Source organism: Strix aluco, chromosome 5 (assembly GCF_031877795.1).
Source record: "Strix aluco isolate bStrAlu1 chromosome 5, bStrAlu1.hap1, whole genome shotgun sequence".
NCBI classification, from domain to species: Eukaryota; Metazoa; Chordata; class Aves; order Strigiformes; family Strigidae; genus Strix; species Strix aluco.
This window is the reverse complement of record NC_133935.1, coordinates 21,279,054-21,298,303: the sequence shown is the minus strand read 5'-3', so window position 1 is coordinate 21,298,303 and position 19,250 is coordinate 21,279,054. Positions and strand designations below refer to the sequence as shown.

Here is a 19,250-nt window from a genome sequence, read left to right as displayed (position 1 = left end):
CACTTCTCTCAAGATCTTTGAACTCAAAGGGATACTTAAGTTTCTCAGTGAATTTTCATGCTGTCATATAAAGGCTGAGCTGCCAAAAATACACTATTTCAACCCCTGAGATTTCCTACGTTTGGGACTTGTGCTGAAAGAGCAAATGGAGGTCCCACAGGGAATAACTCAGCTGTTTAAAGCTAGTGAAAGCTGAAGCAGGTGTATGGGCTTTCCCCTGTGAGCTATCTTCATGAGATGAGAGAATAATTAGTCATGCTCAGAACAGACAGGTATATTGGCAGTCCACTGCTAATAGCTTAAGGATTTGTCATTCAATTCAAAGAAAACAATTCTGTTGGTTTATCCTTTTTTTTTCCACCTGATTTTTCTTTTATGGAAAATATCAGTGTGGGACAAAGAACTACAAACAGTAGAATGAAAAATAAAATGCAATTGCTAATATAAATCTGGACTGTTAAATCTTATCTCTATGCTGAACATATACATCTTGCTCCTCTGTCTGCTGTAAACATGTTAACTCCTCACTAGCTGCATTTGTCACTAAACTCTGCCTTTTCTTTTTTCCTTGCACAAATCATGCCACATCTTGTCAAATTGAAACAAGACAAATGCTGCATGAGGTACATCTTGCCGATAAGAGACACATTATTTTCCATTGCCTGGAAAAAAACAATGGTGACATTTTAATGCTAGAATCTGAAAAGTCTCTTGTTCTACCCATTCATTACAGTGTCAGTCCAAGTAGCATCAGTATGAATGTAGCGATTCTAACCGTCTTGAAGAATAGCCATTCTGAAATATGGCTTTATGAAAAAGCTAATAAAATGCAATTACTGCCTACCTTTGATTCAGAATCATAAGAGTCCATTTCAGAATTCACATTTTTATTGCCTTGCACAATACCCAAATCTGGAAATTTGGTTTATTGTTTTAATTCTCTACAGCTGAATGTAAGTACCTGTTATATATGTTCACTAGAGCAGTACAGGTCAGTACATAAAAATAAAAGTTATAGTGCAGTACATAAGGTGGATAACAGGATGGCAAAATATGATCATCCTTTTCACTCCCTGTTGGTTTCTGGTAGAAGTTAACTCTGTATGGAGCTTTTCAGTGTGAGTGTCCATTAAACCACCATGTGAGGGAAGTATGCACAATATCTGAGCCTCAGGGAGGCACACATTAGGTCAGATGCTTGGGGTCAGTCCTGTGCCAAGGGCAAATTTCATGCTGACTACACAATACACAGTAAAGTTGTTCTCCTGCATTTGTTTCACAGATGGACTGCTCTGTAAAAGTAGTTGCAGCTGCTAATACATATCTCGAGACACTGGAGATCAAGCAAGAATGCAAATCTATGGTCCACGTGACACACTGCTGTTTCTAAGTGCGTTGACAGAAAGGGGCCAGGTAGGTACCAATGCAGCATCTCTGAGACAATGGTAAGGGGCACCATTGTTTTCCTAGTGCCTCTGTAGAAATCATTCCCTGGGATCTTTGTCCATGATCAGAGGGGAAACACTCTCCTTTATCGCTAACTCCAATATATACATTAGAAGCTAGCAGCAATCTGCTTGAAGGTGAGTAATTTATGGCACAGAGCACAACATGTGATATTCCCTAAAATATTTTTATTTTCTTTCAGAATGAGCTTGTACTTGGCTTCTTCCTGAATCGGTGCAAAAATACCTTGGCAGAAGATTCATCATCTGTGACTTTAGGTATGTGGATTACCAATCTTACTTGTTTTCTAAGAAGGACTTCTTTAATAATGTTAAATGGAATAATGCAAAGGTGAGTCTGAAGTGTTCAGGTGGCTTTTTTTTTAAGATATAAAGATACCAACAAATTATTTCTGATTTCTCAAGGTCTCTGAAAAATGTGTTATTAATGTGACCTGTAGGTTTCTTTCACTTTGACATACTCTCCCAAGCCTTGCTTAATTTCTTTTTGAATAAAAATACCTATATGCAAAGTAAAACTTTATTTACACAAACTGTGGCAGGTTTCTTGTTTTACAAAACAAAATCTTTGGAGAAGAATCTGGAGGAAAGGATCTGAGTCATGATAAAGCACAATGTGTGCTTGGACAAGCAAAGAAAATTAGGGATGACTTCTAAAGTCATTTTCACAATGAGTGGAGCAGGTAAATAACAGAACATTATGTTAATGCCTAGGCATACATTATTAATGATAGTGGTAATTCACTTCCTACTAAATGAGATTCTGCATTGTTCACTTAGCCTATCTAAATACTGAACCCATTTCCCTTTCTGTCCAGTGCCTAATTTAATCTAATTTCTGGCATTACAGCATAAAGAGCCAGAGCATAAACCATAAAATATATACTATGAATGTTTACAGTCTTCCACTGCACTAGTTCTGCACTGAAAATAATCTTCCGTAGTCAGTTTTTAGACAAAATAAAATCTCATAAAGAAGCCTGCAGCTGCACTCTGCACCACAACAGTTCAGCTGGTTGTTATGTGCCCCAAGTGATAGGCTAGTTTCCAAGATCACCACTTATCCACATTTCAGAAAGGAGTGCAAGTATTTCTGCATATTTAGTTTGCATGTCCATTAAGTTAATTTAATCTCTCTGCAGACAGAGGCTTCATTATCTCTTTTGCTGGGACCATCTTTTTTAATCCATCAGAACAAGATAAATCCCATTCTGGCTTCTCAGTCTTTGGAAGATTCCCCGTGTAGAGTTTATTTGATTAAGACATGCCATTATCATATTAAAAACATTACGACTATTGGAAATTACTAATGGTTGCTCTAACTTTTACAAAGGAGCAAGGAGAAAATGTAAAGATGTCCTAGGTGTTAGGAATATACAAGGCTAAATCTTGTCACAGAAAATCCAAACCAGACTTTAACCAAAGATGCAGACATGTGAGAGTGAGCTGATGTATAAGGGAGTTAAAATCCCAGGTCTTTAGAAAGATTTTGACATTTCACTAATATTTAGGTGCCTAATTATTGCAGAGAATCTCGGTGTAAAAGTCTTATACAAAAGCATGAACTGAGTCTGTAATAAAGTTTAGAAATAAATTACCGCCTCATAATTCCTGCAGTTGTGTCCCAAGTCAATATAGTCTGAAGGGCAAGTCCTTTATTTCTGTTGTCAATGACATCAAAATCAGAGAAGACAATAAAGAAACAGAGGTAAGAATGTGTTTATTGGGTGTTTGATGAAAGCTATGTGACAGGTAACCCAATCAGCTGGTTCACTATAGTTAGTGGAGGCGAAGGTCACAACCTGGCCTCAAACAGTATGGTTAGAGAGGAATTATTTTTTTCCTGCTCAAGAACTCTGCCTTTTAAAGTTTGGACACCAGTTCTAGACTCAGGGCAAAACCTTTTTTTAACACAGGAGGAAAAAAAATAAACCACAAAAAACCCACTTCCCTTTGGCCTAGAAAATTCATCACTATAGAATACCAGTAGCACATAAGGTCCATATTCAGGACCCAATGAGTTTAGACTGTAAAAACAGAGAACAAGAATAATGAGCTGAGTTGCTCTGAGTATGCACTACTTCTGGTCAGCACGGAAGAGAATGCACCTGGTCGACAGTTGTTTGCAGTGAACTGCGGAAATAGGCAAGCTTAGCTGTAAATGAGCTAGCTCAGCTATCAGAGGAAGACCAGCCAAGCACGTGCTAATTACCCACCTGAAAAATTATTTTCATATATTTTAGTCTATGCTTTGTCCCTCATTGTTGGGGTTAGGCTGCTGCCATACCCTAGGCAGCTCACTCAGATCTTTGCTTCATGGCATTCACCCTATTATCATCCGTCCTGTCAGAAGGAGAATGCTCAAGTCCAGCTGAGGTGAGAGGTGGCTGATCATGCCAAGCTGCCAAGTAACAAACAAAGGGTTGCTGGGAAGAGCACAGTGGTCCTAGAGGCTCTTGTTTGCTGAGGGTGCCCTGAAACACTCTTGATTTGAAAGTAAGCCCCGTAGTAAAGCTGTAGTCAGTCTGGAGCAGGAATTAAGTTCATTGAGCCTGCAGAAGAGAAGAAATTTCCATGAAAAGAATACATCCTTCCCCCACAGCTTTCATTGTTTTATGAGCTTATAAGGGCCTTAATTTTTGGTATTTTGAAGAATAACTCACGTTTAATATGGGCTGTAGTTTTCTATGAATGGTGATTTCTCTCTCAGCCTTTACACAAGCAAATCATCTGTCTCTTAGTTAGGATCAATATAAAATAAAATGAATGCCCAATAGAAGCAGGTTATGAATTTTGATCAGGACAGCATCTTTCTCTTACACTGCTTTAATTTATAAATGTTGTAGGTAATTACACTTACTAAAGTAAAATAAAAATTAAAATTTATGAATTTGTACTGTGCTCCTAGCAATGAAGAGATTAAAAATCAATGCTAAATTTACTTTAACATGAATACTGATTCAGTACTCCCAGTGGGGTGAATTCTGAATTATACTGAATGTTGTCGGCATTTCATTATACCAAGCTCACTACAAGGGAGTGAGAGCAGATATCAGAAATGATTTCACAGACATCCTTTTATAAAGACCCTTTTAAAAAAAGGAAGAAAGAAAATCTATCAAAAACATTTTTATTTCAATCTTGTTTATTTTTCTTCTGTTGAGTTTATATCTCCTGAAAATATTAATAATTCAGGCTGTTTTGCCAAAATTCCGAAATCATAACCAATTTGCTATTGGTTATAATAGTGCACAACCGAGGTCCAGTTCTGGCATGTTTGATTACTGCTCCGTGCATTTCAGTGGGCTTCTGTCCATTTAGTGCAGTAGAGAAACTGGCTCTCTGTTCTTCTAAAGGAAGATCGAAGCTTTCCAAACAGACTATCATATGGTACGCCTCTCCATGCAGAATCGCAGTCCTCATGAATAGTCCCTCTGGAGAGTAGGCTATTTTGCTCATGTTACGTAGTGTTTCGATCTGCTGCAGTTGCTCATTCTCAATGTAAAACTTTTGCCACAAGCTGCATTCCTACTTTAGTTGCATTTAGGCTCTTTGATAGCTATAAGCACCTCTTCCTGTCTTGCAGGACAAAACCAATGAGATAGTCAGTTAATGTATTTACAGCTGACTATCTGACGTTGGGTACATTGCAGGCTCAAAAACCCAAGCTGTAGCTAAAGCAGGCAGATGGTTGGCTTGGGGCATTCAACCCTGGCCCTGGAAAACCAGACAGGTTCCAGTACCCTTTGGTGCCAGATATCAAAACAGGCTGTCACCAAGAAGAAAGGTCTAAGAAAAATCTGAGGGTGCAGAATACAGATTAATACTTAACTCCCTAACAGTAGTGCTGTGACAGTTAATTAGTGTTTTCACATTGCTTTGCAGTCCACGTGTGAAATGTAATGTATTATTAAATTATAGTTTCCCTATTGATTTTGTCAGTCTTCTGTGTAGCATCTTCCTTGCTGTTTATATTTCTCATGCATTGTGCAAAGTGTAACGCAGAGCCTATTTTAAAGTGCTGCTAATGAAAACATTGCACAAATGATAGAATATAGATCTGGTAGTCTCCACCATGCTAGAAAAGACCATCTAGGTAAAGCAAATAGCTACATACTTGACTACTCTGAAAATCATTTCACCTTCGGTAGAAATTTGAACACTAATTGCCTTAATTTTGTTACTCAAAAAGAAGAAAGGACCCACAGTTTTCTAGTGATTATGTTCCTTGATAAAAGAGAATAGAAACTGGCACAGTGAGTCTTTCTGCAGTAGGGTTTGGTGGCTGACTTCCAGTGCAGAGTGCTGGGACACACAGGCACAAGTTGCATAGAAAAATGCTACAAGTTCTCCAGGGTCCTTGCTTGGTATTTGACAGCTTCTGTGTTGACACCAGTGAGTGAAGAATCAATCTTTGGAGGGAAATCTTGCTTCAACTGAAGTCAGTGCAGCTTTGTCCTGTATCTACAACAGACCACCATTTGGTCTTTGCCTACAACAGAGTGCAAGTAGAGCATGACAGTTTCTAAAAGTGCAGGGCCTGAGCTCAAGTCCATCTGCCCAAGCTGGATAGACTGGAAGTAATTACTGTATGTATATTTTATTATCATTTGAAGCTAAAATCACCTAGACTTCAAAGAGACTATGATTTAGCACTGAATGTGGGAAAACCTAAAATATAACAGCTGAGTATAGCTAACAGTAACTGTCTTTTATTATGAAATATAAGTGATAGAAGTTTCTTCCATGTTTATCAGACTCCCTGAACTCTGTTATTTTTTTCTTTACCTTCCTTTTATTTATTTTATTTTTTCCATCAATGCTCAATTTATTACATAGCAAGAGCAAATATTTTAGCAATAGCCATGCCCATAGTGTCTATTTCAGACTTCATATTACATACTCAATTAGAAATGCATTTTCCCCTCCCATGTTTTTCATTATTTTCAGCTTGCTTAGAAACTTATTTACTTTTGTTTTTTTATAAATGAAAACACCAGCTCCCACAGAGAAATTTCTCAACTCAATATAAGCACTCACACTATAAAACTTAAGTACTGCAGAAAAAAGCCTTGGTAGTGCTGGTAGGGGAGAAAAAACATGGTGTTCAGATGAATTTTAGTGATGTAATTTAGCCTCTGAAATCTGTCATTCTTGCTGAACTTCTCAGGATGACCCACTGCAATTCACAAAATTAACAGAGCCCCACAACTGAATTGTGCCCTTACCTTAAAACATAACTCCCCTTGTGTTACACTGTCTTTAATGCTCTAGGATTCTACCTTCCCTGTTGCAACTTTAAAGGAAAAAGGCCCCACAACTTAAAAATTATTTTGCATGGTGGAGGGAAGAACCAATTTTTATGGGCTTTTTGTAACCCTGGAAAAAACTCATCATTGACTGGTTCATGGCGTTTTCATCCCCTATCCCTCCCTGTCCTTATTTGTATACAACAAGAAATGAAATGAGGTACAGTCTGGCTAAGTGATTTGTCAAAGTTCATAAAGGAGAATAACAACTGAAGAACTGCACCTCAGTCCCAGCTTAGTGATTTCTTCATAAGATCTCAATTCTTCAAGAGTCTGTTTCAGGCTCTTCTCTAATTAGGATGTAATTAAAAATGCATTTTTGTAGTCTCTAAAGGGAAGAAATTGGAGATGGATTTGTATTCTAAAATTCCAGTCCAAACATCAGAAACTCAGAAGTGTTGGTATCCAGGCTGCCTGGAAAAATTATATTATGGCAGTTGTATGTACACACTCTGTTATTTTTTAATTCATTTGAATTCCTTTCCTTAGGATAAATGGCAATTGGACTAGCTCTCTGGCTGTCAATAGTACCTGACACCACTGTAATTTTGTCTGCTTAGTGGTTATTTTAGCCCCTGTTCACTCTAGAGGTTACACATTTGGTTTCTTCAGAAAAATACAGCTAACATGGCTTATTCATTATAACTTCCCCTCTGCTGCCTCCTCTGCTGAACGACAGAGTAAAGGCTGAGGACAGGGAGTTTGATTTCCTGCTCTTGCAACCCTGTCTGTAAGAGCTCTAGTGCACATGTGGAAAAGAGAGAGCAAGAGTGTGACAGAGAGTGCACAGGTGACTACTGAGGCTGAGAGGAAGATGTGGGAATCCTCCCTGCTATTAAGGATGAACAGTCCTCATACTCTCTAAAAAGCCTCTTCTTCCTAGTGCATAACCCTCGTGGGTGATGACAGATCTTTCATTCTCATCATCCTTTCTTATTCCTTCTGCTTCTTGAAAGATATGTTTCTATTTAAAGAATTAATTACAACTATATTGTTTTGTCTCGTGTCATCTCCTCACCCTGTGGTGGTTTTAAGGCCGGTGTGTCAGTGACAGATCCTAATGTGCATGCAGGGGAGCAGGACTTTTCTGTCTGGGGTCTCAAGGTCAGCTACTCCTTTAACAAGGAGGCGGGCAGAACAGAGCCCACCTCAGGAGAGATCACTGTTTTGTTATAAGGTTAGCAGGACTGAGTTCTTATTTTTCCAAGTATAGCAAATATATAATACTGGTTGTAGTACAGGTTTGGTCTAATTAAATGAAGCCCTGTTTGCATAAGAAAACCAGTCTAGTTCACACAGGCAGTGTCTGGACTGTCTTTGATGATGACCCCGAGGGGAGAACCCCAGGTCTCAGACCAAGTAGTGCAAAATGGCTCGTGTCCACCCCACTCAGGCTTACCACTGCAAAATCATGAGGTGAGATAGATATTGAGGAGAGGTGGTTGTGTTCGCCATTACCTGGTATACTGTGGTAAAACCCATCTATATTTTCTCCGCTCTCTGTGGGACAGGTAAGCTGCATTACTTACCCAAATTCAAGGACACACCTTTTTGGCAGTGATGACAGCTGGCTCAATGCCTCCACCCAAAAGAAGGAACAGGATATGCTTAGTCATTTCTTCCACATTATGAGACTTATCCTTCTTGCTTGGAAACTGAAAAATGTTTTTTTCAGTGGGAATGGAATCAAACTCTGTAAATGCATCTTAGTAGAAAAATCAATGAAAGCAATGCATTGCATGAAAACCATCCTGGAACAGGAAAAATACAGAATGGGGAAGGGAGAATTTATATATGTGATAGATCAGATGTTGTTTCTGTAACAGTTGTTTTGGAACTGGTCTGGAAACTTGCTCTTTTTTTCTTTTTTATTTTCCCTTTCTGCTGGGAACTGAAAAAAAAAAAAAAAAAGAAAAGTCCAATGTTTTTAACCAGACAGAATTGCACCAATACTGACTAGTGTCATCAATGATTGCCTGCCCTGCAATTAGTTGTTGCTCAAGGATAAATTTCCCACTGAAATTCAGATTGATGGCAATTAGAAAACAAAACATCTCACTGTCAATGTATAAACAGGAAAGAAAATGAGCACTGCATGTCAGACCACTTTCTTCTATCTCACTCCTTACCTGTGTTTTCTAATTTCATCCCTGATTTATGCATGCAATAGGTTCTTTTTATGTATTAGTTCAAAATAATTCATTTTAATTCAAAATAATGGTGATGTTCTGCATTATTTAACACTTGCTTTCTTCCTTTGAGCTCAGTCAATATGGTTACAAGTATGGGACAGATACAGAAACTGGGTTTCCTTAATGGCTGGTAATGGCCTTTTCCAGGCCATATAGAAAACCAATCTTTATGACTGTTTTGGCCATTTCAGCTGATGCATTTTGATACCAGTTAGACATAAGGCATCATGCAGCGGCATGACTTTTTGTAGTATGTCAACCTGGTGTTATTGACTGATTATCCATACATTTCTTTCAAGTCTGACATGACTGGTCTATGAACAGGGAAGAGCTCAGCAGAGTATGCTGTATTTTAAGAAGCAATGTCATTTGGTGGGGTGATGCTCAGCTTGTAACACACTGTCTGTCACAAGGCTAACTGGTAAATGCTGTGCTTTCCTGGAGCCAGACTATGGGAGAGGGAAGCTGGCAGTGCTCCCACAGCACAAGACAGGTGAAATTGGCTGCTGAGGATATCTCAAGAGGTCTAGCTGGTGCTGTGTGCGATCTCTCGGCTGAAGCAGCCTGTCTGCTGTTTCATAATGAGTTTGGCTGCCTAGATGTGCTCTTGAATTCCCAATTGCTCAAGTCTCAAGTAATGGCTATGGCAAAGAGATCTTTCACTGCCTTTGTTAACTAGGACAATAAAGCATTTATTAACAATTGCAGGTTCTCCTTGCATACACTGATGCCGCCTCCATCCCAAACTGGATTGCAATTGTGTTCCTTAAACAGGGCCAAACTGAGGAGCTTATATGAGCACCAGCCAGTAATAAAATGAGGCTGAATGTTTAATGAGTTGTATGAGACACATGACACTTATGTAGCTCCAACTGTTCTCTGTTGGCTGCTCTGGCTTTTGTTTTGCAGTTCAAGCATGTTCATTTTGTTCTATAACATCCAATAAGTCTCTGTGCCAAGAGACTTGTCTTTTGTTTTCTGTGTGCCACCTTGACAGCTGAGATCAGCCTCCACTGACAGGTCCAATTTATACAAACTTTACCTTCAAGACATAGTGTAAGACCCTCTTTATTTTTTCTATTGTGCTTTTTAAAGCTAAGTGACTTTGATACACTTCTGGTAAAGTTCTAGTTGGTGGGAGGGGTATATTTAAGTGATTGCCGTGCTGATGATGTCACTGTGAATTCAGGCAGGTGATGTGGAGATGCACACAGAGCTACAGATGTTGGAAGTAGTCTTTCTCCTTGTTTCCATAATTTTTAGTGTATAGGGTCCTAACTGTTCTTTAACTTAGAAAGTTCCAGCCATTTAATTAAATGAAAATAAATTACAGCATAGATAGCTGTGTATAGTAAAAACTAAAATCTGGGGTTCAGTTCACTTTGTTGTAGTAAGGGACAATATAACTTTAACTTATTGTTTATCTTTTGAAAGTAGGTGACTTAAATCCATTTTAGTGAGTTTGCAGAGAAGTCTTGGGAGTCCAGTAAGACTAGCAATGATTCATGACTTGAAAATAAGGTCATTGTTTTAGCAGCCTAATTTAGTCAATCATGTTTTTAAATCCTGGGCTTCCAATTCCTTCCTTCCATCCATCCATCCATCCATCCATCCATCCATCCATCCATCCATCCATCATTATCTGATCTGAAATATGAAATAGTAGTGCTTTGGGGTACTGTGATACTGGACTGCCTTCAGACTAGTTACCTATAACAGAAAGGTTCTTTACCCATTAATAATCTTCTCAGCTTTCCTGTCATATAGATCAATCTCTCTGACATGCTCCCTTTTCTTTTTCCTTTCTTTTGCTTTTTTTTTTTTTTTTTTTTTTCCCGATTGAGCTGAACAGGGATTTCAAAAGTATGCCAAGATCATATCTTATTCAAGACATGTTAAAGCTATTTCAGGTATATTCAGTCATTCACAGAGTCTCACTAATTATATTTTAGTGGTTCATCTGTGCAAAGATTACTTTGCTATCTTGTTTTATTTCATAATTTATAGTAAATAATTTTTGTGCTGCTCTTTCCAATTTAATTTATCTCTTTATAGAGATTTTATGGTGTGTTCAGATGTGAAAATAATTGTAGTGGGCCAAATTCATCCTAAATGTAGCTTCACAGAACTGACAGGAATTGTGATAGAGGCTTTTGATCCATGTAAATAAATTTTATTTACTATTTGTGTGGGTTTACTTCTAGGGGTTTTAATAGGAGATCTAGATCCTGTTGTGCAAATCCTATATTAATATACAGTGCACAAGGAAGTCCCTAAGAAGGTGTTGTTTTTTATAGCCATTGTCAAGTGTCACATAGGTTTTTTAAAGGACAAAGTCGAAATAGTGCAATGTTATAGCTTTGCAGGTTTTTTTCATGAAGCTAACCCCATTCATGTCAGATGTCATAGACAAAAAACACTATAGCGGTTGAGAAAGCATTGGTGTGGTTCAGAGCTGCCAGAGGACTGTCTTATGTGGGTGCATGCATGGACTCCACTTTTGATCTGACGCATCCACATGTGCCAAATTTGCTGCAGATGTACAAGTCAGTCATCCCTAGATCTGCTTCAGAATGTCCTCTCCCTTGTCCTCTCATCAACATTTCAGTCATGTGTTACAAAAGCCAGTCCTGCTTGAACAAAACTCTATAAAAATGTCTCAAAAGCCAGCAATGAAGAAGGACAGCCTTATAGATTTTGTGACTGGAAAGGGACATTAATCTAATCTAACCCGTGTAAAGCACAAGCTGTTTTCTTTCATTGAGAAAATACTTGCATCTAGACCAGCAATGCAGATAGAGAAACTGTTTGAACAGAGAGATGTAAGGCTGGTTGCAAACGTTTGTCTGCAGTTTAAGACTGTGGGTACACATGAAGACACGGTCTGTTAAATAGATATTTATAAAATACCAACAATGTTTTGGTTTCAAGATTTCCCTCAGAAATTCATAATTTTACCTGAATCCTGAGATTCTGTGAGGTGACGCACATCAGACTCACTGCTTCTACTTATGATTTGAATGGCATCACCATGACTGCTGAGGAAAAAAAAACTTTAATTACAATTTTCAAACATACAGAAGCCATGATGCTAATAAAATGCAATTTGCCAAACATGTATATTACATAATTTTAAGTCAGCCTCTTGGGGCATTACTTGCTCCACTCAGATGCAGAGTGGAACACTGGGCGCTTTATGCATAGGCTGTACAGGCAATTGCCTTAATAAAGTGAAGGTGAGCTAGAAGGAAACCTTTGTGTAGGGATGAAAACCTGAGAGGTTATATGGAGAGACCAGGAGAGTTTGTTTCTGGAGTCATGGAGGATGTGGCAGCTGGAGTGGGTGAGATAGGACAGGCTTCCATGAACACAGTAGCACAGTACCTGGCAAAGTGCAATAAGTGTTTTTAGGAGGAAGATACAGGAGCCCCAGGGAAGGTTTATTTTGGCACGTGAAAGGACTTGTTAGCTAAGAACAAAAACAGTCCAGTTGTGGCAGCACAATACCCAGAAAAACAGCAGCAGGCACGATTAGGAGGACAGGGGCAGTGCTAGGAAGAAAGTCTGAGAGTCTACCTTAATAACGTAGACTCCTAGGTCTGTGTAGAAGCTGTGGAGGTGGATTTATGAAAATTGAAAGACACATAGGTTTTGAACTTGAAATGCCCAAGTGCAGTTCCATTCATTTGTATTAACCAACACAGAGAATAAGTGATATCAAGACCATACCAGACCTTACATAGAGCAGACTATGGGTTAGCTTAGTCCTGCACAGCCAGAAGCAACCAGGCTACCTGCTGCTGCACTGCTGGGCTTGCTCATCTGTTCAAAGGCAAAAGAAATAGCCATTTCTGAAGTTCACGAAAGATTGGCTTATATATTTCTTTTCTTGCTTCACGGAGAACCAGAAGGGAACAGTGGTTCAGCTCTGGCTCGGAAGGAAGTCTGCTTTGTCTGCTAACTTCATTGCCATGACTTCAGGCATGCCCTGTTTTTCTAGATAAGCAGCTAAACTTTCAATTCTCACTGCTAAACATTTTTGCCCATTACTTCTTGTGGACAGAATAACTCCTCAGGGGTAGTGTGGAGGAGAAACAAAGCCAACTTATCCTGAACCTCATGCCAATAAATGTAAAATGTTACTAGAATTCAGGGAAGTGTGTGTGGGTGATGAATTCAGAACCAATTTTACAGGGGGAAAATTTGCTGGAAGAAAAATAAACTCCTACAGTACTTTCCAAAACTACTTCCAGCTTTCCCTTTATAAAAGCTCTGAAGTTGTCATGTACCACTGTGGCAGGTGCACCTGCCCGATGTCAATAGGGCTTCTTGTCTGCTGAAGTGTAGCAGCTCCTGACTGCCTTTGCTCTCAGGGCTTTATGGTAGTTGGGGCCTTTGGCCAATGGAAGCCGCTATTGACTACAGGTCAGATTTGGCCTGGGTATAAATGGAGTCCCCTGGGGAGCCATTTTGAGCTTGTCCTCTGGGGCAGCATGCTGTGGTCGAGGACTCTCCCCTTGGGTCCGGATGACGCCCAAAGAAACTCCTTGAGGTGACTTGGGTCCGAACCCTGTCCTGAGCAGGTCCTCAAGGTTGAGAGCCCTCATTTGTTAGGTGAGTGATAGAGCGTTTTGGGTTGTCATTAAACCCTAGGGAGTGGTGCTTTGTTCTGTGTTTTGGGTTGTCGTTAAACCCTAGGAAGTTGTTCTGTTCTCCTCTCACAGACATTTGAACCTGTAGTTTGCGGAGGGCTAGTTAATTGTGTTAATAATAAATTTTTAATTTTTGGTGGTTGCTTGTTTATTTGAGAACCTCTGTAACAACCACTCTTGGTGATTAATGATTCTGGGATAGCTGATATGTGGGTGACAAATTAGTAATCAGCTTTAGGCTTACAGAGATATCCAGCCTCTTTCCATTTCGTGTCCTACACCACCCGAGTACAAATTGCTTCCAAAAACGTTTGTGAGACATGATGGCTTAAACGTGTTAGGAAGAAAGGTGAGAGCCAAGTTTTCCCTAAACCATAGGGATGAAATCTATTTCTAGGGCTGTAGGGAAGTTGCCACATGCAGTTCAGGCAGATGATCCGCTGCCTTTGCTGAGTTTTGTCTCTAGCTTGGGGTGCATAAGGAATGGGAATTTTTGTTCAATCTGAGTTGGTTCCCATAATTCCTCTCATGGGCCCACTAACTTTTACACTTTATGAATATCATTATATAGATTTAAATGGAAAATATATTGCTTGCCAGCAATGCAATACCTGCCAAGTAAATAAAAAACTACATTATCCTTTCAGAATATTATTAATATATACTGCTTTCTTTACTGTGGCCCATGGATCAGCCAGCAGAGATTGGGAAGAAGTTGCATGGGTAGGCCAAGCCTGGTCAGCCATCCAGGGATGGAAAACAAGTGGAAAAAATCACTCTGACCTGAACAAAAGTTATTTAGAATGTATCAGTGACAGAATGATATCAGCAGCTTGGCTGATGGAGAAAAGTAACACATTCAGATGGAGTTCTCCCTGGACTGGCACAGGAAAACAGAATAAAAAGCCATGGAAAGAAAGCTCTTGTACTAACTCTAGCTTATAAAGAATTTGGATTTAATTTTATATTCATAGAAAATGCTTTTATTTTGAAAATGGATGGAAATTAGCTTAGACTATGTTCTCTTTTGGGCTCAAAATTAGCTGAACACCTATAAACAAAGGGTACTACTACTTATCAGTAGTTTAAATTGGGAAGAGATGAGGTCTGTTCTTGTGGCACAGGGATTACTGTTGGATTCCAACATATTTGTTGTGAAATGTGTTTGACAAATATGTTATACAGAAAGTTGTGTTATCATTTCTTGTTAAACCCTTTAGTCTATCACAGTCACAGTACTGCCTCAGCTCTAAATTTTAACTGCTAATTTCTAGATAAGTAATTCCCTACATAGCGGATATGAATTGAATAAGAAAAAAAGACAGAATCATAGAATTATCTAGGTTGGAAGACACCTTGAAGATCATCCAGACCAACCATTAACCTAACATTGACAGTTCCCAACTACATCATATCCCTAAGCGCTATGTCAACTCGACTCTTAAACACCTCCAGGGATGGGGACTCCACCACTGCCCTGGGCAGCCCATTCCAATGCCTAACAATCCCTTCTGGAAAGAAATGCTTCCTAATATCCAGTCTAAACCTTCCCTGGTGCAACTTGAGGCCATTACCTCTTGTCCTATCACTTGTTACTTGGTTAAAGAGGCTCATCCCCAGCTCTCTGCAACCTCCTTTCAGGTAGTTGTAGAGAGTGAGGAGGTCTCCCCTCAGCCTCCTCTTCTCCAGACTAAACAACCCCAGTTCCCTCAGCTGCTCCTCGTACGACATGTGCTCCAGACCCTGCACCAGCTTCGTTGCCCTTCTTTGGACACACTTGAGTAACTCAATGTCCTTTTTGTAGTGAGGGGCCCAAAACTGAACACAGTAATCGAGGTGTGGCCTCACCAGTGCCGAATACAGTGGCAAGATCACTTCCCTGTCCCTGCTGGCCACGCTATTGCTGATACAAGCCAGGATGCCATTGGCCTTCTTGGCCACCTGGGCACACTGCTGGCTCATGTTCAGCCAGCTGTCAATCAACATCCCCAGGTCCCTCTCTGACTGGCAGCTCTCCAGCCACTCCTCCCCAAGCCTGTAGCGCTGCTCGGGGTTGTTGTGGCCGAAGCGCAGCACCCGGCATTTGGTCTTATTGAAACTCCTACAGTTGGCCTTAGCCCATCGCTCCAGCCTGTCCAGATCTCTCTGCAGAGCCTCCCTACCCTTGAGCTGATCAACACTCCCACCCAACTTGGTGTCGTCTGCAAACTTACTGAGGGTGCACTCAATCCCCTCATCTAGATCATCAATAAAGATGTTAAACAGGAGTGGCCCCAAAACTGAGCCCTGGGCGACACCACTCGTGACCGGCCACCAACTGGTTTTAACTCCGTTCACCACAACTCTCTGGGCCTGGCCAGCCAGCCAGTTTTTCACCCAGCGAAGTGTGTGCCCATCCAAGCCATGAGCAGCCAGTTTTGTCAGGAGAATGCTGTGGGAAACGGTGTCAAAGGCCTTACTGAAGTCAAGGTAGACAACATCCACAGCCTTTCCCTCATCCAATAAGTGGGTCTCCTTGTTGTAGAAGGAGATGAGGTTTGTCAAGCAGGACCTGCCTTTCATAAACACGTGCTGACTGGGCCTGATCATCTGGTTGTCCCGCATGTGTTGTGTGATGGTACTCAGGATGAGCTGCTCCATCAGCTTCCCGGGCACTGAAGACAAGCTGACAGGCCTGGAATTTCCCAGGTCATCCTTCCAACCCTTCTTATATGTGGGCGTCACATTGGCCAGTTTCCAATCTGTCGGGACCTCCCCGGTCAGCCAGGACTGATGGTAAATGATGGAAAGCAGCTTGACGAGCACCCCAGCCAGCTCCTTCAGCACCCTCGGGTGTATCCCATCCGTTCCCATACACTTGTGTGTGTCTATGTGATGCAGTAGGTCACTGACTATCTCCTCCTGGATTGTGGGGGGGTCGTTCTTTCAGTCTCTGTCTTCTGGCTGAGGAGGCTGGATTCCCTCAGTACAACTAGTCTTGTTATTAAAGACTGAGGCAAAGAAGGCATTAAGCACCTCAGCCTTTTCCTCATCACTCGTTGCCATGTTTCCTCCTGTGTCTAGCAGGGGATGGAGTCTCTCCCTGGTCTTTCTTTTGCTGATGACGTACTTATAGAAACATTTCTTTTTATCCTTGACTGCTGAAGCCAGATTAATTTCAAGCTGGGCTTTAGACCTCCTGATTTCTGCCCTGCATAGCCTCACAGCATCTTTGTAATCACTGTGAGTGGCTAGCCCCTTCTTCCAAAGGCTGTAAACTCTCCTTTTCTCCCTGAGTTGCAGCCAAAGCTCCTTGTTCAGCCAGGGTGGTCTTCTCTCCCACTGGTTTCTCTTACAGCACCTGGGGACAGCCTGCTCCTGTGCCGTTAAGATTTCTTTCTTAAAGAGTGTCCAGCCTTCCTGGGCCCCTATAACCTATACACACCAACTCTTCTTACTTTCAAAACAGTGTTTAGCCACATCTCCTTCCCAATGCCAGCTGTTATTCCACATGCTTTGGCTGCGAAAGACTGCAGGTGAATTCCCACTCTGAAGTCCCTCACTTCCTTCCCCCTTACACTCAAAACACCACAACCACCTTGCCTAACTCCAAGAAATATCATGGAGCTACAACTCTGTCCTGAACCCAGCCTTCATCTTTTGTCTACCAGCTAAGCAAGACTTCAGTGTTATTAATCTTAACGTTAGTCCTACCCAACTGAAAAGCATATTGATCCTTTCCACCTCCAGAAGAACACTGGGCACTAGCTCTGAATCTTGCATGACACTAATGCAATTTTCACTCTGAAGACTCACATTTGACTATTTGTTATGCATATCCTAGCCTTTTTTCACTAATTAAATGAACTGGGTTTTCCCATGCGAGACAAGACATACCCACCCAAACTATTTGACAGAATCAAGACTTTTACAATTTAATTAGAAACTGCATATCTCCTATTTGAAGAGGAAATATAAGTCTGTAATTTGGGAATATGTAAAATTTAAAAGGAAATGATAAGGTAGGAGTTGGTAAATGTGAAGCTGTAATTAAATTTTAAAATAAAACAATCTTGCTAAGGGGCAAGAGTGAAAGCATGTGAAAAAACAAGTGTTAAAGGAGAAGGAACTAAGTGTTGTGTAAAAAGTAATGGAACAATAATTTTGTTTCGAAGTTCCTCTCTTTCTTGTCAAAGAATAGTCTTCCTTAAACTCTCTAGGTCTCTATTCCAGCCTTCTATGAACCTGCTGCCTCAGTTTCCAATTCTAATACACAAAAAGGAGACATATAAATAACAGAATTCAAATTGCCCAAAACCTTCATATGGGCCTCTGTAATAGGAAGGAGGCTGGCTCAGCGGCTCCAGTTCAAGCTTTCACCTCAGTTATTTATTGCAATGTGCCCTCTGGCTGTATTGAGGGGTAATGGGATTGCTCTTGCCTCAAGGCAGTTTGCACTTGCAGAGAACTGTACTGCTTTGTGGGAATGTCCTTTAGTGCTCTGAATTTGAAAGCAGCCCTTCACTCAGAGTCCAGTGCTGTAAACTGGATATGTGCCCTGCACTTGCACCAGAGGAGGAGGTCAGAAGAGTCTGCCTTGCTTTGCATGTGTACATGAGTGTCCAGGGTGTGTGAAGTCACAGACTGTCCTTGGGAAATGATGGTGCTGCACAGGACAAACTCTGACAGGGAGATATTTTTCTCATGCTGTGCCTAGAATGGGAAAGTGAGTTTCCAAACCCAGTCTCCACTGGCTCCATCTAGAGCATCATCACATCGAAGGTTGGAATTATATGTAATGCAGATGTCTGACCTGAAAGATCAGGACTGAGGGCTTCAAACTGATTTTATACACACCATCTGCAGCTCCTCCTCAATAATCCCCAATTATTGTCACAAACAAGTGAAAGATTTCATTATCCTAACAAAAATCAAGTTTTAAACATACCTATATTCACACCCCATGCTTTTGGGTGATTGATCTGTTAAGTGCTTAAAAGGAAGAATTAGTACCATTTTGCATATGGATAAAGTACAGCTGACAGAGGGAAAGTAACTTGCCTGAGGCAACATAGGTCAAAAGAACAGAAAAGGGACTAAAATGCAGGAATCCCAGGTCCTCACTCAGTGCATTAACAAGTTGAAGATTTTTATGCAGTCCAAATCCTGTGGCATATAGCTGCTGCATTTAAAAGCAGAAAGGAAAGCTGACTAGATATAAACCAGGATGGTTTCACTGTGAAAACCAAAGAAATCTCTAGTCACTTAAGTGGCTTGTTGCAAGTGTACCACAAATACACGAATGTTTCTTCCAGAAATTTGAGGATATTGGTTATAACGTGCGTAAGGAATGGACTTTTTAAAAGTAAACATGTAAAGACCAATTATCCTTTTGTGTAATTTCACTGATTACAACCTCTTAACATAACACAAAATCTGCTGCTGCCTTTTTTTTTTTTTTTTTTTTTTAATTTGACAGTTTTGCTTCATGCGTGAAGGAGATGAGGTTTCTGGATTGTATTTCTGGTTTTATGTTGCAAAGTAACTTGTAGCCTGGAGGTCTGAGTCCTGAGGACAGAGGTTATCATACATGTACTTCAGATCCTGAATGCTGTTTAGCTCAGGCAATCCTGCATGCAGCATCTTGAAGTA

The 19,250-nt window shown here is 40.4% G+C and overlaps 1 protein-coding gene across 1 annotated transcript in view; it reads right to left on the bottom strand.

Annotated features, from left to right (window-relative positions):
- PIK3C2G (phosphatidylinositol-4-phosphate 3-kinase catalytic subunit type 2 gamma) overlaps window positions 1-19,250 on the bottom strand; it is a 212,386-nt gene that overhangs the window by 35,457 nt on the left and 157,679 nt on the right. The window contains 1 exon segment of the mRNA XM_074825864.1: window positions 19,137-19,241. Within this exon segment, the coding sequence (XP_074681965.1) occupies window positions 19,137-19,241 (105 nt within the window).